The sequence below is a fragment of the Leptinotarsa decemlineata genome, unplaced genomic scaffold (assembly GCF_025532065.1).
Source record: "Leptinotarsa decemlineata unplaced genomic scaffold, Ldec_3_MD MMD2_tig00000505_RagTag_RagTag, whole genome shotgun sequence".
Lineage (NCBI taxonomy): Eukaryota > Metazoa > Arthropoda > Insecta > Coleoptera > Chrysomelidae > Leptinotarsa > Leptinotarsa decemlineata.
In genome coordinates this window covers 762670-786769 of record NW_027412549.1, presented here as the reverse complement: position 1 = coordinate 786769, position 24100 = coordinate 762670, and the positions used below count along the sequence as shown (strand labels likewise).

The 24100-nt window shown below is 35.1% G+C and overlaps 3 protein-coding genes across 3 annotated transcripts; 2 read left to right on the top strand and 1 right to left on the bottom strand.

Annotated features, from left to right (window-relative positions):
- Nucleotides 1-1550: 1550 nt before the first annotated feature.
- Nucleotides 1551-2321, top strand: LOC111518259 (cysteine-rich PDZ-binding protein). Its single transcript, XM_023174654.2, is given in 3 exon segments — nucleotides 1551-1706; nucleotides 1708-1860; nucleotides 1919-2321. Coding segments are annotated over 3 exon segments (303 nt in total). The 5' UTR covers nucleotides 1551-1686; the 3' UTR covers nucleotides 2049-2321.
- Nucleotides 2322-4613: 2292 nt separating this feature from the next.
- On the bottom strand, nucleotides 4614-11539 carry LOC111518268 (uncharacterized). The gene is given in 10 exon segments (XM_074174210.1): nucleotides 4614-6362; nucleotides 6365-7659; nucleotides 7662-8090; nucleotides 8093-8557; nucleotides 8560-8632; nucleotides 8799-9143; nucleotides 9279-9418; nucleotides 10094-10127; nucleotides 10130-10164; nucleotides 11518-11539. Coding segments are annotated over 10 exon segments (3972 nt in total). The 3' UTR covers nucleotides 4614-5228.
- A 7131-nt stretch (nucleotides 11540-18670) lies between these two features.
- LOC111518269 (uncharacterized) lies at nucleotides 18671-20958 on the top strand. The gene is made up of 2 exons (XM_023174673.2): nucleotides 18671-20098; nucleotides 20159-20958. Exons 1-2 carry the CDS (start codon nucleotides 19831-19833, stop codon nucleotides 20824-20826), a joined length of 936 nt encoding a protein of 311 aa, XP_023030441.2. The 5' UTR covers nucleotides 18671-19830; the 3' UTR covers nucleotides 20827-20958.
- Nucleotides 20959-24100: the final 3142 nt, after the last annotated feature.

Genomic DNA, 24100 nt, shown 5'->3' with positions numbered 1-24100 from the left:
TTTTCTGTTCCCATATCTCGCCTAAAAAGATTTGTTCACAGAGCTTTTGTCTGATAAAATACATTTCATTGTCACTCTTATGAAAGTAGTCAGGAGAAAATTTTGAAGACTTCATCGGATAGGCGATTTTGTGTATTGATTATTATTAATATCAGGTATAGATTATCCATTTTGAGTATTGTGAACAGATTTAAATCAATTTCCATTCTATTGATTTTACTTTTGTGGCACATGTATTTTTTCTGAGTTGGCTACGTTGTGTATTTACTATATGTATTTGATGTTTTCATTGCAGTAACTTTTGATTTAGTTTTCTTGAAAATTAGCTGAAGTAACGTTTTGTGAACAATCAAGGCAGTTATTCATCAATCATATCACAAATAATTGTTAAACATAGATTAGACATGCAATTGACCTTATTGAGCTTAGACAAGGAAAGATATATGGACTCGTAACAACCAACAGCATGCTGAGGCAAATCTGCACCAAACGCTAAACGCCAGTGGCGTATCTATGAGAAGGGTTCAAGACATAATCCTTCCATAATCTATATATCAAAGCAGTATGGATTATTAAGTGATGCGACCCCGTGGTTACCAACTGCGTTAAAATAATGACATTTGATAATTTGACACCTGCTAATAAATAACCTATCTTTCTGAGTTCCTTCTGCATTTTCATTTTGGTAAATGAGAAATTGACTTCCAGAATATGTCTGAAAAGAGATTTCCAGTCGTTATATATGAAGTTGGAGCTCCAAAATGAAGAATCAGTATGAAAAAATATAAGATGGTCTGTCCCAATTATGAATAAGGTCAATATCTCAATGGAATTGGAGATTTAAAATTCGAGAGGCAGAAATTTTTCGTGTGATTTCTAAGATGGCAATTCATATGGTAAGTACTCTTTTATTATAGTTTCATCTATCCACTTCAGGGTTCTTATATACAAATCCTATTTCTGGTTTCCACTTCACTTTGTTTGCATTGAGATCAGCGTTGCCGTTATGGTACTTCAGTACATTTGGAAACTTGAAACACTTTTAGAACTCCTTCAAATGTTTCAATACTTTTTCACTATTTTGTTTTTGAAATGAGTCAAACTGCCCATATACAATTGTTACATTCATTACACACGAACATTTTTGTTATCTTCGACATGAAATAATTTCTACATGGTCACATTTACAAAAGTTAATACGTTGTCTCGTGTTTCTCATTTTTTTGTTGATTGGAAACGATGGATGTAAATTGATTATATCAATCATCCATGGATTCGCTTGTTTTGGATCTTGTTTCTATATTTGGATCTGGTACTTTTTCTGAATGGTAGTGGCAACACTGAATCAAGTTGAACTATGGAATACTAAAAATCAATTATTTACAAAAAATCAGTATAGTCAGACATTTCAAGGATTTTCATTAATTTTCGAGTGAAACGCAAGTATTTTGTCCTTAGCTTTGTACAATTACCATTGGCAACACTGCTTGTCAGTTACCGAAAGTGTGACAGAATACAAACAGTTCTGTCTGACATTGTATTATTATATAATCGAAAAGAAGAAGAAGACAAATATTTGAAATATAGTCTTTGACTTTTTGGTATTTTGACATCATTCATAATAATAACATTATCATAATTGTGAATTTTCTGAAACGTTTTGCTCACGAATTTAAGACGAACATAATGGTTTGTGATAAGTGCCAGAAAAATGCATGAGTGAGTGATTACTCCCGATCCATGGAAGACTGGTGCAAGAAACACTACTGAATCTGGTGGCAGGAAAGTTAATGAAAACAAGGCTCTTACAGCAGCAAAAAATAGATTCAGTTCACAGACTACCTCCTTTAGAACTTGCAAGTATGCTTGTACATAAAACATTTTTAAAAGTACGTGTTTATAATTTTTTCTGTTTCAGAATTTGCAGACAGAAAGTTCATCAAGTAGGGTCGCATTATTGTCAATCTTGTGCCTATAAAAGAGGAATTTGTGCTATGTGTGGAAAGAAAATAATCAGTACTAAAAATTATCGACAGTCCTCTGCTTGAAAAGGATTTACACCCAAACCGGCATCAACTTTTCGCCCATCCTAAGTATGGAACAAGAAGACTAAATGAAAACCTGTGTACCGCCTAAGGACACCTATTGAATGTTACATGTATTAGAGATAACATTTTTACATTACTATTGTTTCAGATATTTTCATACATCCAGTTAAAAATGTATAGTTGTTGTAAATGGGCATTTTGTTTTAAGAGTGACCAAAATGTTTGTGATTTGATTCAATTTATAAAATATTTTAATAAACAAGTTAAAACTAATTGACAGAGGTATATTTCTGAAAGAGATTAGTTTTTGGGAGGTTTTGGCTTCCAACTTATTCATTTCTATTTCTGCTTTTCATAGTGGGAAATAATTTGCGACGAATCTTCCAAATCGAAGACGTTGCACATGTGCCTGATGGTTTTACTTCAACTCTGCGCGGCATTAGCTGGGTGGGTTGTTTGTTTTTCTGTTGGGTATTTGCCACACGTACCTACAAAGTCGTAGGTCTGCATGAGAGGAAAGGGGCAACCCGGAGCATATATATATATAGAAATATCAATCTCTATTAACTTACCTATACAGTAGGTTCTGGTAAATGCCTGTCTGAAAACAACTACTTCCCCCAGCTAATATCACAGTGGACATTGAACCATATCCAAGATACCTCAGAGGTAGTCTTGCAGATATTCCTCGTTCATCCAGCAGCAAGACCATGCTGAAGTCAGTCGAGTAAGTTGGGAGAGATGAATATTTCGAAATTTTATTTCCAAAATTTCATTTCCTTATACGACTATCTTTCCTCAATACAGTCTTCAAATTTACTTTTGTCAAAGGCATATTATTTGGAAGAAGAATATTTCACTGAAAGGCTTTGAGTTGTCTGCCAATTTGTATTCGTTTTCTTTAATCTTTTTTTTTATAATTTTTTTTTCGGTATCAACGGCATCGGTTACTTTGGTGATTAGCCAAAATTAACAATATTAGTTAATAACCACCCGAGCCACCTAGGAAGCGTCATGGCTATTCACAGTCCGTCAGCCACGCAACGTTGTTGAAACATCCCAACTTTAACTAGATAAATTATCTCAAGAATATCTAGTCGAGGTATGGATCGAACTCACGACCATTCAATGGTGGGTCGGGCACATTCCGCTGTTGCACCAATTCAGCGCTTATATTATATGTATGTCTCTCAGTATGTAACATTTTATTTTGTATTCATACACTTTCATAATTTGAAAAGTTTTACACCCATTAGGGTCCTTGTACCAAGGAACTAATAAAGATTATCTGTCTATCTAATTCAATGTTTGTATGAAAGTATGCATGATCTACACATCTTCAATCTTTTAGAAGTTTCTCACATTTTTTTGTATAAAGATGGAAGAGTAGGAAGGCACAACCAACAAAATTCTTGAAATTCATCAAATCAGTAGGGAGACCAGTAGCAAATATTGTAAACAGTGGAGGAAGTTGATTCAGTCTTGAAAATTAGAATCAAACTTAATGCACAAAAAATATAATCAGACTAAAAATATATTCAGCTCTTTCCGAAACACCAAATGTCTTTTATCGGAATATACTTCTTTAGAGAAAATTCGAACTTCGGATCAACCTAAACTGTATTTATATTACCGTTACGATCAACCTTAAAAAGTAAATCGAAGCCATTTTTGTCATTATACCGGGTGTCAACGAATCTACTAGACAAATCATAACTTTTACAGTATTAGGTGAATGAAAATGAGATTTGGTATAGGTAAATGGTGTGTGAAGAGGTGAGTTTTCACATATCTTTCACTCCCGGTTTTACCGGAAATGGCTCCCGGTTTTCAATTTATATTGTATCATTTTTGAACAACTACCTAACTAATAATTTCAGCAAGGCACTTACATTTTTTTGCAATATCCTAATTTCTTGAAAACTCCACTATAGTTAATTTTCAAAGTGCATTCCTCCTTGTTCAGGACACATTTCAGTTCGTTCAATTGTTTCTCTCAACACGTTTCATAACATTAGAGGAGTTAAACTTCTAAATGCCTGTAGAATACTTTCTTCTAAGATTTCGAGAGTGGCTGGGTCTGTTGCATAGTAGATTCTTTCTTTAACATATCCCCAAATGAAGAAATTTAGCACAATCAGATCTGGTAAGCGAGCAGGCCACCATACTGGACCATTGGTTGCAATAACTTGATTATTAAAACACTCTATTTAGTAATCAAGAAGGTCTCTGGTATTATGAGAGAGTGCTCCATCTTGTTGGACGTAAATTTGCTAAAGATAGATTATTAAGATAATCCTCGATTTTATTTTGAAGAAAACCTACTTACCTAATCCCTATTAAATAACCTTGAAACAATATTGGCCTAATTATTCTGATTTCAACGATACCAGCCCACATATTGATGCCAAACCTTTTTTGAAAATTGCCTTCTCTCATGGCATGTACCGAAAATTTTGCCATTATTTGTAAACCGTGATTCGTCGGATTCATATAGTCAGTTTCATTCAATTCAATGTAGCATAGTAATAATTATGTGATAATTTGTGTTAAAGAAAAAAGCCATGGAAAAAAAAGTTTATTCAAGTATCATAGTATATACAAATATGTTATGCACCTTTAAAATTTGTAGAACCTTCAACAATAACTTTTAAAAACATATATCATTACAGTATGTACATAAAATCGTTAACAATTTCAATATAAAAATCTTAAATATAGGGTATATCTGAGAGTGATCTCGTTAACTGAAAAACAGTTTATTGCTTAAATGTTACGTTAACAAATGTTCAGTCCTCGATCTAATTTCAATATATACCTTTTCAGCTGCTAAGAAAGTTAAAATACTTTCAATATTAATAAGTATAAAAATTCTGCAGTTTCATATAAAATTTTAGGATATTGAATTACTCTAAACTTAATATTGGGACCCCCGTTTATATGAATCATGATTAAAAGAATGCTGGACCTATGGGATCAATTTTGAAATTCTCTATAAAACAAATACTTATCCCAAATTGAATGCAATACTTCTAGAGTCAGCTGCTAAGAAAGTTATTACTATCTTAGTTAAAACTTCAGGTTAGACTGAATGAGATCAAAGACTGCCACAGTCAATATGTAGGTAATATCTATAATTGAGCATAATAATTGCACCATATCAAAAACTGAGTTACAACATTACTTCTCTTTATTATTAGTGACTATGACATTAGTCACATTGGATGGGTTGAAAACCCATTGCTTGAAGGTGCTCTCCAAATTTCCATTTGAAGCCACCTGTACCACATTTGAGTCGCCCAACTCGATCTTCCGAGGAGTAAAAGACGCTCTGCTTCCACCAAGAGTAGGCAATCCTGACGGAATTTTTGAATTACTTCTTATTGACGTAACGGTCACATTTTTACTGAGTGGTTTTGTCTGATACTTTGAGGTAGTGTATGGCGTGGAACTAACCGAAGATGACATCAACTCAAGAAGAGCTCTGTCGTTCTCCATCTCTAAGTTGTGGGAGTCGCGCCTCTCAGGAGAAGTCGGAGGCGTCTTTGCCGATGTCGAGATAGGAATTCGCGACTTGACGACAACTTCCGGTTTGCCAGTCTTTGGCGGACTCTTTTCAAAGTTAGATCTGAGCAGCTCGATTTGCGACTGTCGCTTCTCGGGTATCCTCGACGATTCGTAGCTCGCAGTGGTGAACTTCATTTCAGGCAGTTTTTTCAACTGTTGTTGCTCCGCAATCTCTTGAATCTTGTGCAGCTCATTCTCATCAACCTGCTCGTTTACTATGATGCTAGTAGGTTCTTCATTGATAAATTCTTCCAGATTCTTATCGAACTCCTGGATATTGCTCTCGAAGCTTTCTAGCTTTGAGTCAAAACTTTTTACGTAGTTCTCAAACTCTGTATCTAAATTTCTCTTGGACTTTGCTTCTGGAATTATCTGTATCTCTGAAATATTAGTTTCTGCACTAGTATTTGGAGTAACCTGGATCTCGGTGATGTACGTGAATGAAGAACTCTCTACGGAGTTGTCAGGGGTGTCGAGCGGGAAGATCTTAGTTGACGAAGAGAACTGACCTCCTGTTAGCTCTTCATTGTCCTTAGACACATCAGCTGCTACACTATCGCCATCATCTTTCAAAGCAGTCAGGACTTCCTTAAGGGTTGCGTTTTTTATCATATCAGAGTTTAATGCAGTACTGTCCATAGCTGTGGTATATAGTTCGCTTGGATCATTTATGCTAAGCTCTAGACTGTGTAACTCTGTGTCTCCATTCGAATTAACATTCACATTACATACATGCTTTAGAAATCTTTGGATTTCGCGTCGTCCGATTTTGGGACTATCTCCCTTTCCAAACTTCCATATGAGTGCCGAGATACTTTTATATCGTCCGGAATATTTGTGCCTTTGGAGGAGTATGTATAATCGTCTTGATTACAGTTCAGCTGTTCTGTGTACAAAAAGTTTTGAGTAATGTCTAGCAAGTCCGGTTGTGAAGATTGGATATTAAGGGTCACCGCAGTCTTAGTCTCATCCGTGTTTTTATTGCCGACGAGCGTATTTTGTATTGCTTCCTTTTGGTTTTTCACCATGGAGTTTAGCAGCGGAATTTTTGAGAGAACTTCCTCTGGTTTAATATTGGAAGACGTTCGGACCTCTGTAGATTGACAGTCCCCTCTGATGTCAAGCGAATCATCTTCCAGTCGCAGAGACGGAGAAGTGTTGGTAATTCCAGTCTCTGTCATATTCTGAACTTGATTTGGCTCAGATTGGGTTTCTGGCGGCAGAAGGGGAATGTCTTCAGGTACTCTTTGTCGACTACTTATTCTATTTGGCACTATAGAAGATTTAACGGAATTTTTTGATTGGCTCTCTTTTTGTAATGTGGGTGTTTTTGATTTACTGAAATCTTCTGAAGGTTTAAATTCCGGAACACTGATGGTATTCACATTTTCGAATTCTGTGTTTTTTTCAAAGGGTTCAAATATTCTGTTATTTACTTTGCGGGGTACCACATTTTCTTTTGGAAAATTGAGCTCATCACTTGAGTTTTGAAAAACAGGTATTTCGTCCATTACAGCAGATTCTTCTGCAGTTCCCTCTCTTTGAACTTGTCTATTAAGCTTATCGGCTCTCACTACATAGACTTTTTCTTCAGATCCTTGCGAACCCAAACTAGGCCAAATAAGATTTTCCACTATTTTCTGGACATTCGTTTCCTGTACGTCTCTGTCAGGCGAGTTAGTATTTCCAGATTCTCTTTTAATTTCATTGATTTTGTTCACCAACGCGTCAAATTCCGGAGTCTCTTCGCTTACACTCGATATATCTAACATCTGCGAGCTTTCGTTACTCAAACTATGATCCTCGTGGTCCAGTTTCATAATAGCATCTTCCAGATTACCCCATTCAGTAGATTTCTTCAGTCTATTCCGTTGAAAGGTGTTCAAACCGTCAAGAATTAGCGACAGACGTGGTTCCCTGTTCAAAATAGGATCATCCTCATCGCTGTTTCTTCCGCCTTTATGTTTCGGGTCGGATATATCCAGGCTCTGTGCTCTCTCAAGCCCATTAACAGACTTTTTGGTTCTGATTTTTGAAAGATCTCGGTGCTCACCGTTTTCCGGTTCTGACGTTCTTCTTCTTCGGTTTGATGGATGGTTATATCTGTAGAGTTGAGTTCTATCGTGTTAACGGAGGATTGATTATCCGTTTCCAAGTCAGAGTCTGAGTTGTAGGCCTTAGCGTCCTCTTGAGGAGACCCTCTTTTAACGTCGATGTACTCCCATTGAGAGTCTGGTAAAATAGGCGGCGCCTCTTCGTCTTCGATGGAGTGGATCTCGTCAAAGTTAGTGGGAAGTTTGAGGTCATCAGGAGGAGAAGGCGCTTTACCCTTTTTTCTGATGGCTCTTGCCTCTTCTTCTCTTGATTCTCCAACGTCATTTTCTCTAATGGGTTTACCTTCATCCCCTTCCTTTTGGCTTTTGCGATTTTTGAGAGCAGCGTTGGCAGCGTTCAGCATTTGAGGGGGTAATTCCAAGGGATACCATCTTGGTTTCGTTTGATTCCAGAACCGTTCAAACTGTTCCTTTCAAAAGTTTCCTGCGCTTCCATTGCCTTTTTTTCGCGACGTTTGACGGGAGGCGCAGGTTTACACAAATCGTCCACTTCGTCAATACTCATGATTTCCAAGTGTTTTTCTATGTTTATGTTATTCTCGTTTTGTTCCATACTTTTGGGACTTTTCTGTTGCAATTCTAGAGGCATTACACGAATACCGAATTTGGAAAAATTATACTCGTTTTTTTGGGTATCAGCCTGGACTTCTTGGGTACTATCTTTCACCCTGAGATTATGCTGGTGGTCGGTCAAGATACGTTGCTCTAAATTACTTTTCAGTTGTTCAGGATTCAAATGTTTCGATGGCTTTTTAGCATGAGTCTGTTTGGTTAAAGGCGATTTGGAGTCTCTTCTTTCCAGAGTAGTCATATTACTTCCCGATTTTGCAAACTGGAGTAATTTGAACTTAGTGAGCCGCCGTATTCCTCTCCAAATAGTCTCTTTTTCGCTGCTTTCTCCACCTGAAACAGAGTTTTCATTATGAAAATTGTGTATTTGTCACTTTAAAGATAAATAAATTTATTTCGGTTCTGAAGTATCACGTAAACCATCTGTTATGTGCTTGGTGCATATTGCAGATACTTAAAATGAACAAAGTTCTAATAAACAAATAAAAATAAATCTTACATGATATAAATCAGCGCAGGAAGAGCTCCGATATACTGGATGACTTGGCTGGCCTCCTTGACCTGAAGTATTGCTATGGAATGATTTTCCGCTTCTCGCTTCGATCATGACGTCGTAGGGACTAGCATAACTCAAAATCGTTAAAGCATCTTCATAAACCATGTGCTCAAAGTTGATGGTTATGCTAGAGATTCTGTCGCCCGGTGAGAGTTTTCCAGATTCGAAAGCTGGGCCTCTATGCAAGACATCTTTGATGTAAATGCCTTCTTTCATGTTACCACATATGTTGAATCCCAAACCTGTGAAATCGTGACCTCTGAGAGCGACAACTTTCGCTTCATTTTCCTGAAAACAAAAGACAATATGTCTGTCGTTTCGATATGAAAACTGTAATAACATAAAAAAATTCTTATGATTTCTTGCTTCGTATTGGTTAGGAATAAGAATATTATTTGAAATTCGAAGGGTTCATATGTTCACCTCTAAAGCCATATCATCCAATGTTTTTCTTTTTTCAGATTTGGTAGTTAAAGCCGAAAGTGGAGACCATTTACTCCATTTCGATTTGCTGGCTTCTGATTTGTTTTCCGGAGTTTTGGTAACTGACAAGTAGCTCGCATCTGTAAGTGAAAAATATTGCAGAAATTACTCGAAATGTATGCTACGAAAAAGTAGGAGAAAAAAAATGCTTATACTTATAGCTTGAGGTTTTAAAGAAACATTTCGATTCAAAGATATTTCGTAGAAAATCTGAGAAGAGCCACCTATCCGATACCTTACGTATCCCTCTGCAATCGGTGTATAATGGTTATCCCAAACATCTATGAATTTCAATTTTGAAAGTTGAACAAATTAATGCAATAGCTATTCAAAACATCTACCAAATAAGTCGATTTTGGCGACAACTGTATCAGTCGGTGTCCCATACGAGTATATGATTTCTAAAAAAGCTCATTATCTATTTTTAAAGAAGAATTTTGGTACATACATATTTTGAATCTTATAGCATTTTTGATTCTTCGAATAATAAAAGCGAATTACATTTTTTTTCTACTTGGCATCAAATTAATACTTGGTTTGAATTAAAATGAACCTTTTCTGTAAATGAAGGTGTCGCAACGAAAAGAAAAATTTAATAAACGATTAAAAAAATCGACAATAATGAACGAACTGTGCTCACTACTGAAATACTTTTTACAGAAAATCATATTGCTCACTCATAAAAATTATTGAATTTTCATTTACATTCCACAAGTGAGATTTATTAATTCTAAAACGTTTGTTGTTTGACTCACCTTTGAATCCAGGATTATCGAAAGCATATTCGGTTTTCCTTTTTCAGGATCGGTTTCTAATATCAGGTGGTCTGAAAAAAAGTAAAATGCAAAAAATTAAAGAATTGAAGTGATAAATAATGAAGGATCTGGTCGCAAAAATTCAAAAGAATACAAAAAAAGCAGTGAAGCATTTATAAAAAGTAGAACACATTCAAAGACATTCAAACAAAATACACAGCACACAGAATGATCCCTTGTTAAAAAAAACTTTGATTAAAAAGCAAAGGATGAAAAATTAAAAGAGTTGCAGTGAAGAACTGGAAAAAAAAGGAAAATCTAGAGAAAGTTTACAAAGCCACCTTCCTGAAATTTTATGGACAAAACAATTCAGAAGATACTACCAGAAATGCAGTTCCAATTGATAGAAAGTTCCTACAAACAGTAAGAAGAATACCTAGATAAAATACAAGAAGAATTCCATCTGACAAATATGTGAATATAAAAAATTAAACAACATATGTAAAATACGCATCAGAAAAACCATAAACATTTGTGAAATGTTATTTGATGAATGAAAAAAATTACGGAATTATAAGTAGGGGAGACCGGGTATGGTTGTCTCACGAGTTGGTTGTCACAGCGGTCATATTGGAAAATTGAACAAACGAAAGAGTTTATCGAACAAAATCGAAGGTTCGCGAAAGCAATATCTCCATCCTAACTTCACTTCAGTTCACTCTCATACTTTGTGAGGGAGATATGTACATTTGTTTTTTTCGGGTCTCATAAGTATACTAGAATGTAGATTTATATATTATTTCATGTATTTTTGATGTGACATATGTGGTTCACAGGGCCGTAGCGAAAAGAAAATCCAGTGGGGGAGGGAATCAAAATTTTCCCAACCCCACCAGCAAAATTTCCCAACTTTCGAAAAAATTAAAGCCGTGGGACTAGTTACTACTATAATATATTAATTTTCGTACTTAGCTATCCAAAGATTAGCTGAATGCTTATGCCGTTAGGGTATGCACAAACAAAAATAAATTTTGGTAATTATAAAAATAATAATGAGAATTATTCTACTTTGGACCAAGGCCCTTGGTCTTCCACCATATCCAACATGTATAGGAATATTAAATACAAATGAAAGGAAACAACACTTGAATAATATTGTGCTTATTGTTTTCTACTATTATTTTTTATATCTTCACGGCCCAAAATTTCCCAACTTTTCCAGGTCGAAAAACAGCGAAAAGTTGAGAATTATGTAAAATTGTCACTTCAAAATTTGTGGACTGTTCAAGACTGTTCTCTTACTTGGGAGAAATTCAACTTTTTTGAAGTTTTCAAACAACTCAGAATTTCAAAGTATGAGATCTCCAAGTTATGCATGTTAGGAAATCCCAACCTTCTCCTGGTTCTTTACCTTTTCTTATTACGTGTCCCTTTCTTTTCTCCCATTTTTATTTTTTTAATTTTTATTCATTTTTTACTATTTTTTTTTGTATCTTCACAGCCCAAAATTTCCCAACTTTTTCCCAAGTCGAAAAAGCAGGGGGGAAGGCTCCCCCCACCCCTAATGGCGACGGCCCTGGTGGTTCATGATATCACTATTCGTTTTTTTGAATGAATTTCGATTCCGTGTTATTTCAGGGGGTTATATTTTGAAATGTGTTTTGGAGCTGGTTGTCTCAACATTGACGGAGGCTGGTAGTCACATGTGACAACCAACACTATATATGTGTGCTGCATTTTTTGTTGGCTTTTTGAGCTTCTGCTACATACAATTTTGTTTGATTTAGAAAAAATCATAGACATGTCATGGCATCTTATGAGAAAGTCTGAACGACTAGTATTACACACAGTGATACTACGTGCTGCATAAGAAGTGATTTTCGTATTAATTAATTTCGCACTCTGACATGGTTTTGGCACTCTGTCGAAGAGATAAGCAATTCGGTGTTATCAATACCATCAACAAAAATTGGTTATCAAAGGTATCGACAAATCTTCACCGACAAATAGAAGAACAAATCAGAAAGATACATACTCATGGCTTTAAGTATTTATTTTGGTTCGTCTCCCAAGTATATTCGAAAAACAGCGTTACATTTACCGGGTTACATATGCCATACAAGGCTACCAGGTTATATTTACCATAATTATGTTTTCGAATATTCACTGAATTTTAGACTGACTGCATTGCGGCTTGATGGATATTTTCGGTATTTTAGTTACCAGAGGGAAGTTATTTGGAAGAAATATGTTTTTTTCCTACAAATGAGACACTTTTTTCTCTTTTTGGATAAAATTAATTACGTATATTATTCCACTTTCAATGAAAATATTCATTTGAATGTTTTTTATATCTCTACTGTGACAACCATCCCCGGCCGGGGGTAGAAGGCACACTTTTTCTTTTCCATTAGAATTGTTATATTTCCTCTATTGATGATGTTGGAGAGAAAAAGAATATTTTTTCCAAATGGGTATAAAACACTATCTATTGATAAAAAAATTCATAAAAAAGGACACTAAAAATGCAAAAGACAAAAAATGTGACTTTCAACCCGGTCTCCCCTACTAGTGTTTTAAGGTAAGTTGCACTTATTAATTATTGAATTCTTCAGTTACTGGCATGTGGCATGCGGATACGGCGTTCTTTTTTATGTAGTTTTGTGACACTACATGAAAAACTAAGAAACTTGTCAACTTCTACAAAAAATTCACTATGAAGCCAATTGTTTTTGAAATGGAAAAAAATTGTACAAGACTTTTAGTGCCCCTTTTGTTAATCGCGAATTTTTTAATTATATTAAGTTCCTTGGTATTTCGATAGTAGGTGAACTAATTACTTAGTTCTCCATATTATTTTATCATATTTCTAAAAAAATATGTTTCGGCATATTTTATTCTGAACTTGACTTGGATAGTATGATGCCTTGCCATTTTAATTTATCTGTTTATTAGAATTTATAGAATATGAGGATGACCGTGTACCGAAATGAATGTTATCGAAAATGAAATAAAAATTATAGGAATTTACGATTCAAATACTATTTCTAGTAGTATCTACAAAGGTGATATAAATATATATACAAAAAACACATCTTCACTAGGCAGCTACAGATGTCTTTGTTTGATTAGAGTAGATAAGGTAATTATCGTTGTCATCTTAGCTGATATCTTCCATGTTTACTTTCCATTGTTAACGCATCACGTTGTCAACACGATACATTCCTTTCGGCTAAGTATATTGTTATTGTGCACAAGCCAAAACAAAATTGGTCATCAATGTAAAGCACGGTCAATATTCTTGATCAATAAGTCTATATCGGTATACGAGTATGTCTATATCTATCGTTAAGGAATATTCAAACATACTGACAGCACATTGATGGAAATTTATTTTGACGTTTATGAGGTGAATGATCAATATTTGCATTCTTCGAAGTGTGAGCATCTTTTTGATCTCTACGATTTTATGAATTTCCAAAAACAATCCACAGTCATAGTAAAAATGTCTTGTTATGTTATTGATAAAACTAGACTAAAGCGTATTGATGACATCTTCAATATTTTCATCAATGTATATGAATAAATAACTCAGACTGTCTAGGGGTCTAGGGGGTTTTTGAGAGAGAAAGCATCTTGACCAAAAATAACCTTTAACTAGATCGACAAGTTTGTTTGTTTTCAAACTGAACAAGCTCAATATTCATGTATTAGATGGTTTCAGTTTGAAGTAAATCTTTCAAATTATAATTCGTAGACCAGACAAAAATTGTTTGAATATGTACCACGTCGTCGTCCGTTTTCACTACGAAACTATTTTTCAAAGGAGTTTGAATTGTATCCTTTCTAAGGATCCACTGAAAACCAATTATGTCGTTTTGCGATGTCTAATTACATTTCTCTGTACACGGTACAGGTAAATTCTTAGACACTAAATTTCACATTCCAAAAGCAGTAGCTCTTAACCAGCAAATAGAATTTCCTACAGGGTGTTTGCAAAAAAACTGTGCACTGAAAAAATTTAATTCCATCATTCATCTATTTTGCTTTACATTCACAACTCATGCTTCAAATTCACAACTTATGGGATTATAATTTCACATCATAAATTCAATGGATTAAAAATTGTTGATAATTTATTACCACTTTAATTGCAGCTGATTAAAGTCTAAATTCGGTAAGAGTTAAGCAATTCCACTAATGAAGTTCAATATTTGCGCAAATTAGTGATTTGGAAAAGAAATTACATTTTTATGATTTTATTAGTTAGGTACTATTATTATTATTACTATTATTTATTACTTACTATTATCCCGATATGTTCGTTTGAACATATCAGGATAATAGTGTTTAAAGTTGAACGTGTTAATATTTCTGACAATTTTTTTAACTATTTATTTCGAAATGTGAACACAATAAAAAAAAAGTATGCAATAGAATTGAGAAAAATATATGGTTGATGCAAAATTCAATTGAAACGATCGCTTTAGACTTTAGAGGATGGTTGCTTTTTTGTCACTATGACATACCAACATGGATATACAGTGTCGTCCCCAAAGTATGCACCATAAGGGAAATTTATTTATTAAGGGTTTTTCGACAAAAAGTTATTCTTGATAAAAGTTTGTGCATCCCTAAAACTAAACATGCAACAACAAAATACAGTACAACACAAAATCAAATATTTGATTTTGTGATAAGAGTGGAGTACTCTTATTTTGAAAAATCTCGGGAAATGTTATTTGAAAAAATTGTTCAGCATTATAAAATATATCTAGGAAGTTTTAGGTTTTACCATCTATTTTAAAATGGGGACTACGAAAAAAACATTTTTGCTAAAACGATAAATAGACACAATCGTATATACGACGGTTCAAAAGTAATAAATTGTTTATAGGTGTAACAACTTTTTTTATTTATCTGACAGAAAATACATGATATGGTTTTAATTTTTTATTAGGAAAATAAAAAATTTAAATAGAATAATTTAACTTGAACTTTGTTTCATAAATGATGGAATTGATTAATCTACAATTTAATATATTATAATACTACATTAGAGCATTATCCAAATTTGATTCAAATAACATACTGATAGTTTCATTGTGTTTTTTCTGTAAGACTCTAATATTGCGACTTGTATTCTGTAAAACTTCCCTATCTTTATCAATTGTTGGATAATTTAGGTTAACACTAGGTACTGCAGTATTTTTTAATTTACGACGCAAAGGCAAACCTATAAAAAAACATATTTATTTTAAGCAGTACATTAATAAAATAGGTTTTTACCTAACAATTAATTTTCAAGGTCCCGTTCATAATCATTTTCTGTAAAATGTTTGTAACAAACAAATCCATTTTTGAGAGTGAATTTATCCCCTCTTTTGCAACGACGGATCCATTCTTTTTGCAAAGTTGTGGAAACCATATCCTTAGCAATAGGAAATAAAATGAAATATTACATCAGTAACACCACTTTTCTTCAAAGTCAACTGATTGCTTTTGCAAGTTGACACTACACCAGGCATTTTAACTAAAAATTACAAGGTTATTTAATGGTTAGACAATTATTGCTATTACTTACAAAAATGTGAATATTTCCCATTTTTACCTGAATTTAATTTAAAAATGTTCAAAAAACAAAAAAAAGGTTCCACAATGGCAAAAAACAAACCTCAAAACGGAAGAAAATAACAGAGTCTTATATGGCGTCTACTCGTTACACCAGTTTAAAAAATGTCCAAAAGCACAAAATAATACTACGTTCACAATAACAAACTCAATGTTTCAGAAACCTAATTGGTATAGTTAAATAAAAATGTATTCAAAATAAACAAAAACAATGTAATACTGTCCGAAAATAATCCTCAAAAAATGTTAAAATATCACAGTCTTATGGTAGCTACTAAAAGTGTCACCAGTGTTACGTCACATCTGCTTGGCGCTTGTTTAACATGGCGATATACAGGGTCCTGCAACAGTGGCGCGGTGTTCCATATCTCAATTTATAAAACAGTTAGGAATCTAAATTTCTATAATATCACCTCATTGCACGAGCTAGACAAAATAAAAATATTGGCGGTCACACAGGGTGTTCAATTTTTTTCTGGGCTGATCCCAACTGTGTTTTTTTAAATAGCAACCTATATTTTTTATTGCTTTTTCGGTTTCTACATAGAAAATAAAAGACACTTTATGTATATCTTCACTTCGAAAATATTGACGGTTTTCGAGATATCTAGCATGACAGATTTTTTCCCAATATTCGTCACTCAGGATATTTGAAATTATAAAGTTGTGCCAAGTCCAATTGCATTTTTTTGATCAAATATTCTACAGTGGTAACTCTCTCAAACGATGTATCTGAAGTAGACCTGTGATATACAGGGTATGAAAAACCGCTTGCCACATATTGTAAATAAAAATTTGCAGAATCTTCCTTATTTACGAAATAAATGTTTGTACCTATCACAATTTTCTGAATAGAAAATTATTTTTTTCATTGGATGCAGAATTTTTTCCATAAATCGTGCAATATTAAACCAAACAAGATTAAATGAAAAAACATTGTGAATATTACAATTTTTTTTTTCATGTTATGGTGTATATTCATGAATTATTCAGGGCTTAAGTTCTAGATATTTAAATTTGTCAACTGATAAACTACAAAACTAAAAAAGAAAGAGTTTAATGAAGGTTGATAAGGTTGATAATGAAGACATGTCGATGTCTTCCATTTTCTTGAATGCAGAGCTGAAGTCTATGTTTAAAAGACTGTTCTATCCTGTGCAAGACACCTGGTGCAATGCTGCCAAAAGCATTCGTTATTCTAAGTCGCATATTTTCGGAAGAAGTTGGTGACTAGGTGGATCGGTGGCTCGACGTAAACCATATTTTTTATGTATCCTCATAAGAAAAAATCCAGTTTTGTTAAATCTGGTGATCTAGCGGGCCACCGTACAGGCCCATTCCGTCCTATACATTTATTGGGAAATACTTCATTTAGATGATCTCTCACTTCTGCCGAATAGTGAGCAGGTGCATATACATTGTTACATTCATATGTACCTGAAAAAAGTATGGACCAATTACATATTCTCCAATGATGCCTCCCCAGACACTTATCGACCACCTATATTGATAGTCCACCTGTCTCAATAAGTGGGGATTTTCTGTCAAATAATAATGGTAATTATGTCGATTCACAAATCCACTTTTATGGAATGTCGATTCATCCGACCATAAAATGTTATTGAAAAAATATTCGTTTCGACGAATTTTTCCCATGGTCCAATTGCAAAATCTCACTCTTTTCTCGAAATCGGTATACAGTAGTATGAGATGGATGAAAGCGATGTTTCTTCAAAACTCGTTGCACTGATCTCTCACTTATATCCACTATTTCACCAATTTGTCGTTGACTCCTACTACGATCTTCAACAGCAAGAAAAACTTGCAATTAATTATCTTCATTAGTAGCTGGCTTGATGCGCTCATGTTTAGAATAATTGATACATCCAGTTTTAACAAATCGTTTAATTATATTTTATTCGCTGAAGATTGTTTTAGACCGAAAAAATATGGCACAAACTTCGAGATTATTGAAATTATTGTAATTACTCAAGAACGTACATTTTGCGGTGTAATTCAAAACTTGTTTATCTAGCAACAGGTAATTTTAGGCACACCCTGTGTGACCGCCAATATTTTTATTTTGTCGAGCTCAAGTAATAAGGTAATATTAAAGAAATTTAGATTTCTATCTGTTTCCTAAATAGAGATATGGAACACCGCGCCACTGTTGCAGGACCCTGTATGTAAGTAAGCAATCCTGTATGTCCATAATCGTTGGACTGGATTTTGGTTTAGATGTTATAACCATTATACCCATGATTCGTCACGCAAAACACTCCAATCTTTTATGCCTCCCGCCAACAAACTAAACAGCTTAGACTGTGAACATATGTTCGAGACGAGTGTACCAACATAAAAAAATTCATCAACGGAATGATAGCGAAGAGGAAAAGCGGTCAATATATGACATGACATGTTTCTTTTTCTGAGTCAAGCCGAATACATCTTGTAAATCAATTTTCCTAAAGATGGGTACCTTAACAGTGCATTCTCTATGCATTTTTCAAATCAAATTGAATATAAAACACATTCTTGAAAATAGTTCTCTCACACAGGTACGATACAGGAAAATGTGATAACTTACATTCATGAAATACATAAATGAAATTATCTTATAATGGCTTTATGAAGTTATTCAGCAGAGTAGATCTGGCAGATCTGAGGGTTATCTAAAACTCTCTGTATAAATATTTAGAATCTGGGGCATTTTACACGTAGGAAGAGTTTTTAGAAAAAATAAACCAATATGTTTTGGTTATGTTAGGTTATTATATACTTTTCACGTGTCAATTTCTTATACAGGGCGTTCCAACGAAAACTTGACCCCCCCCCACTGTAAGTCAGAAACGGATGTGTAATCAAAAATTTCAAAGAACACGTTAATTTTTATTTCTAGGGAGACATTGGGTGTGTGTGACGCCATGACAATTGGTTGACCTTGGACAAGGTGCATACAATGTAGATTATCCTTTGTACTAAGTACAAACTATCTTGTACAGAGTACACATGACAGTGGAATTTGCATACACGGTAAAGATATCCTTCTTGAGTATGAAGAATAGATTGCATACACGGGTTCAGCATAATCCTTCAAGTGTTTGCATACACGGTAAAGAGTGGGTTTAGCATAATCCTTCATGTGTACTCTATACGAACTAGTTTGCATAGAGTACACATACACGCACATACACCAGCCACCCAATATTCACCAACACTAGCTCCTACTACATCTCACATCTACCCTCCACGAAGTTCCAGCCGCAAATGAATGCCCGCACTTCTTTCTGTAAGCTCATCGATTAGGAATGGTAGGGCTGTCCCCCCTCCACTATGACATCTGTACAAATTAGTTTGCATAGAGTACACATACACACACCAGCAAGCCAAGATTCACCAACACGAGCACTCACCACACCACACATCTACCCTCCACGAAGTTCCAGCCGCGAATGAATGCCCGCACTGCTTTCTGTAAGCTCATCGATTAGGAATGGTAGGGCTGTCCCCCCTCCACTATGACATCTGTACAAATTAGTTTGCATAGAGTACACATACACACACCAGCAAGCAAAGATTCAACAACACGAGCACTCACTACACCTCACATCTGCACTCCCTGAAGTTTCAGTTACGAATGATTGCCTGCCGTACTGATTTCGCCTTCTGTCAACGCATCGAGTTGTGAGTGGTGGGGTCGCTTGTGACGTCGACTTTATTGGGACGCTACCTCTCGAGACAGAGAGTAGGAGAGTACACACGTCTGCACTCTATGAAGTTCCAACGACCACTGCATGCATGCATGTTCGTATCGCCGATCGCGTTCTGTCGGCGCATTGAGTTAGAATTGGTAGTGGGGTTGTCCGTGCCGAGTGCCCTACTACCGATGTGTGCGCATTTTTGCCTAGATTGTGGTGGGAGGTGGCTCGCTATCCATTATATAAGGAATGAATATTTCCATATGAAATCATTTAAAAGAAAGTATCTGCGGCAGTTAGAACTTGTTTGTGAGTGAGTTATTCAGTGCCATATCTGCAGCAGTTAGCAATTGTGTGAGTGCGTTTTTCTGTTGAAAACTGTTTATATCTTCCATTCAATTATTCATCATGCCTGTTTCGAAAGTATACTTGCAAAAAATCAATGTGAATATACAGGAAGTGGAAGTTTTGGAGCAAAGGGTCTTATCATCATTGCCAATAAATGAAGCATATGTAATAAGGAATATGACCCTTTTTTCCACTCGGTTTGGTAAATCAATTTTATTAACTTTGGAAGATGTGAGGAACAATAATAAATTATTCAAAACATGGCTACCCAAACAAATCTCAATGCAATTTAGTGATGATGATATAACTTGCATCAATTCATCGAGTGGTAAATATACACTGGTATATTCAGGTCAGAGTCCACTTGTATGTTTTCTATGTGTTTCAGATATGGATTTCTCCGACTTCGAGGTCAACGCTGCCATTGACAACATCATGCCGGATCTTAAGGAGGGTGCCATGACTGCCTCCATCGAGAGTGAGCTTTCAGATCCTAGCTACGAGGATGTCATGAGTGTGCTAGGTGAGGGAATCATCCCGGATATGCTCTCCCAGATCCGGAATGATGAAAATCCAGCCCCAACTACGGGGTCGAAGAAGGTAGTGGCCTCAACCCAGGAGGTGGAGGCATGTACATCATCGGCGAACCCATCGACATCGTTGGCGACCCCATCGACTCCTGCAGCAGCCGCTACCATAAACAATACTCCCGCCACCACCGTGCTTATCGAAGGGGTTGACTCTTCAGAAGAGGAGAACGCTCTAGTTGAGCATATCGTCTTGTCTCTCAGGAAGAAGTACGATGCTGCTAAACTTGCCTGCCAACAAAGTGAGACTGCAAGGGAAGATAATCAGCATCGTCAGGAAGAGATTGTCAGGCAACGAGCTGAAATTGCTTGGAAAGATGCAGAACTTGCCCGGGAATCTGAATTTCTTGCTGAGAGTGACCGGTTAGAAGCTGAGCGTCATAAAAAGAGATATGCTCGATTCAAACGTATCAAGGGGAGAATGTCCAAATTACTTCTTCACTTGGGCAACCTCTTCGATGAGTTGTAGTAGATTAAGTTGTAGGTTTTTTTGTTTCAATAGTTTTCAATTGCCTTAATAAATAATAAAAAAAATGAAATATGAAATGAAAAGAAGAGTGTACATTCGATCGGTTTGGTACACATTGAACAATGCGTTGGTTGGGGCATTGTTCTTCATTTCATCCTATTATTATTTTTATTAGGTTGAGAATTATTTTTGTTTTCAATTTCAAGCTCTTCTAGAAGAATCGAGTACTTTCTGAGTACTGAGTACTCGAATACAAAGAAATAAGTTAATACCGATACAATTTTAACGTAACATGTACGATTTTCATTGATGGCATCCATTTCTTCGAGCCCTATTTTCTTTTTTTTTTGTTTCTCATCTTGATCTCTCATTTACGTAGTCAGATATCTATAATTTCCGGTTTCTATTTGACGCTAAAGTTGAGACTCGGCTTACTATTGTGGTGTGCTGTTCTCATTCATTTCTCAATCACATCCCTTATTACAACTATGCGGTAAAAATGTAAAAAAACAATTATGAAGTACTGACAGTAGCGAGTACCGTATTCGAATACTTCACTGAGAGTAATCGAGTACTAACGAGTACTTTTGAGAATCGGGTGCATACTGATTCTTTGTACTCGAGTACCCCATTACTAAGCAATATTACAAAACTCAAAAAAAAAACAAGATACTTCTAATATAATATTATTCACTAAACATTTAAGAAATTTTATTGGTATAGTCACAAGTGAATGTTGTTTTAGCAGTATCCTTATTAACGTGAAGTTAGCCACAGATTTCCCACACTTTCTGACGTAGGGAAACTCTAACGTGGGATAGAGGAGCAAACACAAGCGGTGTTGTCAGATTGTTTTTTTCCTTAACTTCTTACGATCAACATTTCTTTAGGTAATTGGAGTCGGGTAGTGAAGTAATTCGATACGAAGCTTCTAATCATTCACAATTTACTCAATATATTTCGAGTGCCAAAATTTCACAAATATGGGTACACGTTGAGATAGTTGAGATAGGTATATACCTAAATAATTTGTTCGACCCTTGGAGACAGGAAAAATTAATTCTACAGGAGAATCAGCAATCCACCCAAAATATTTTGAGTGTCAGAAATTCTATAATTTCTCAAGACAGGTTATAAGTATACGGGTTAAAATCAATTTGTTTTGTCGCAGAATAACGATCGGTCAGTAACAAAAGTATGGCTGGGCAATTAGTACCAAAAATAATTGTTATGTTAAAAAAGTTGATTGAATGTTCGACCAAAGACATATCAAAGTTCACAAATACGTGACTTAATCAATTTGTTTGACCGAAATTAACAAAAAAATTTTTGAAGGCTCTAGAAGCAATCCATTTGAAATGTCACAAATTTTTGAATATGAAATTCTTTCAGAGGATTGAGTTCATTGACACTGAACAAAAATATATTTGCTTGAGAAAATATTCATGAAATTGCCTTCCGATTTCTTTGGATGGCCGTAGGAGACTTGAGAAAAAATTGAACTTTTTCTTGTACTATGAAATTTCTATATAGAGGTCCGCTTCCACTGAACTGAAAATACTGTAAGAAAGAGCATCTGAAAGCATTCATGCTGTATTTTTTGTTCAGTGGCAGCGGAACTCTATATGGAAATTTCATAGTACGAGATTTTTTTTTAAATTTTTTCCAGGTCTGCTACGGTCATCCAAAGGTATCGGGAAGCAGTTTTATGAATGTTTTCAGATGCTCTCTACAACTGTCTTTTTTGTTCAGTGGCAGCGGAACTCTATATGGAAATTTCATAGTACGAGAATTTTTTAAAATTTTTTTCAGGTCTGCTACGGTCATTCAAAGGGATCGGGAAGCAGTTTTATGAATGTTTTCAGATGCTCTTTACAACTGTCTTTTTTGTTCAGTGGCAGCGGACCTCTATATGGAAATTTTATAGTACAAGAAAAAGTTTTTTTTTTTTTACAAGTCTGCTACGGCCATACAAAGGGATCTGAAGGCAGTTTTTTGACTGCTTTCAGATGCTCTTTCTCACGGTATTTTTAGTTCAGTGGCAGCGGACCTCTATATGGAAATTTCATAGTACGAGAAAAAGTTTTTATTTTTTTCCAAGTCTGCTACGGCCATCCAAAGGGATCTGGAGGCAGTTTTATGAATGTTTTCAGATGCTCTTTACAACTGTCTTTTTTGTTCAGTGGCAGCGGACCTCTATATGGAAATTTTATAGTACAAGAAAAGTTTTTATTTTTTTCCAAGTCTGCTACGGCCATCCAAAGAGATCTGAAGGCAGTTTTATGAATATTTTGAAATGCTCTGTCTCACGATATTTTTAGTTCAGTGGTAGCGGACCTCTATATGGAAATTTCATAGTACAAGAAAAAGTTTTTATTTTTTTACAAGTCTGCTATGGCCATACAAAGGGATCTGAAGACGGTTTTATGAATATTTTGAGATGCCCTTTCTTACGATATTTTTAGTTCAGTGGCAGCGGACCTATAGATGGAAATTTCATAGTACGAGAAAAAGTTTTTATTTTTTTCCAAGTCTGCTACGGCCATCCAAAGGGATTTGAAGGCAGTTTCATGAATATTTCATGAAGGCAGTTTCATGAATGTTTTCAGATATTCTTTCTCACGGCATTTTTTGTTCAGTGGCAGCGGACCTCTAGATAGAAATTTCATAGTACAAGGAAAAGTTTTAATTTTTTCCCGATCCTCCTGCGGCCATCCAAAGAAATCGGAAGGCAATTTCATGAATATTTTATCATGCAATAATTTTTGTTCAGTGTCAATGGACTCAATCCTCTATAAGAATTTCATATTCAAGAATTTCTGACAATTCAAATGGATTGCATTATTGCCTTTAAAAAAGTTTTTCTGTTAATTTTCGGATTAAGTTGCATATTTGTGCACTTTGATATGTCTTGGGTCGATTCAATCAACTTTTTTAACATAACAATTATTTTTGGTACTAATTGCCCAGCCACACTTTCGTTACTGACCCATCGTTATTCTGCGACAAAACAAATTGATTTCAACTCTGACAATTGATTTTAACAATCTGACAACGCCGCCTGTGTTTGCTCCTCTGTCCCACGTTAGAGTTTCCCTACGTCAGAAAGTGCGGCTAGAAATCTGTGGCTAACTTCACGTTAATAGTATCCTTATAGTATACTATACTCAGCATACTTTTAAAACGGATTGAGTTCTGAGCACATGATAATTAGGTATACTTATCTATTTACACTCAGGTTCAATAGTCCAGTCATTATAGTAAGTTCACCTCG

Coding starts and splice junctions, on each gene's coding strand:
- LOC111518269 (XM_023174673.2), top strand. CDS start 19,831: ATGCCTGTTTCGAAAGTATACTTGCAAAAAATCAATGTGAATATACAG. Junction 20,099..20,158: donor TTGCATCAATTCATCGAGTG/GTAAATATACAC, acceptor TATGTGTTTCAG/ATATGGATTTCTCCGACTTC.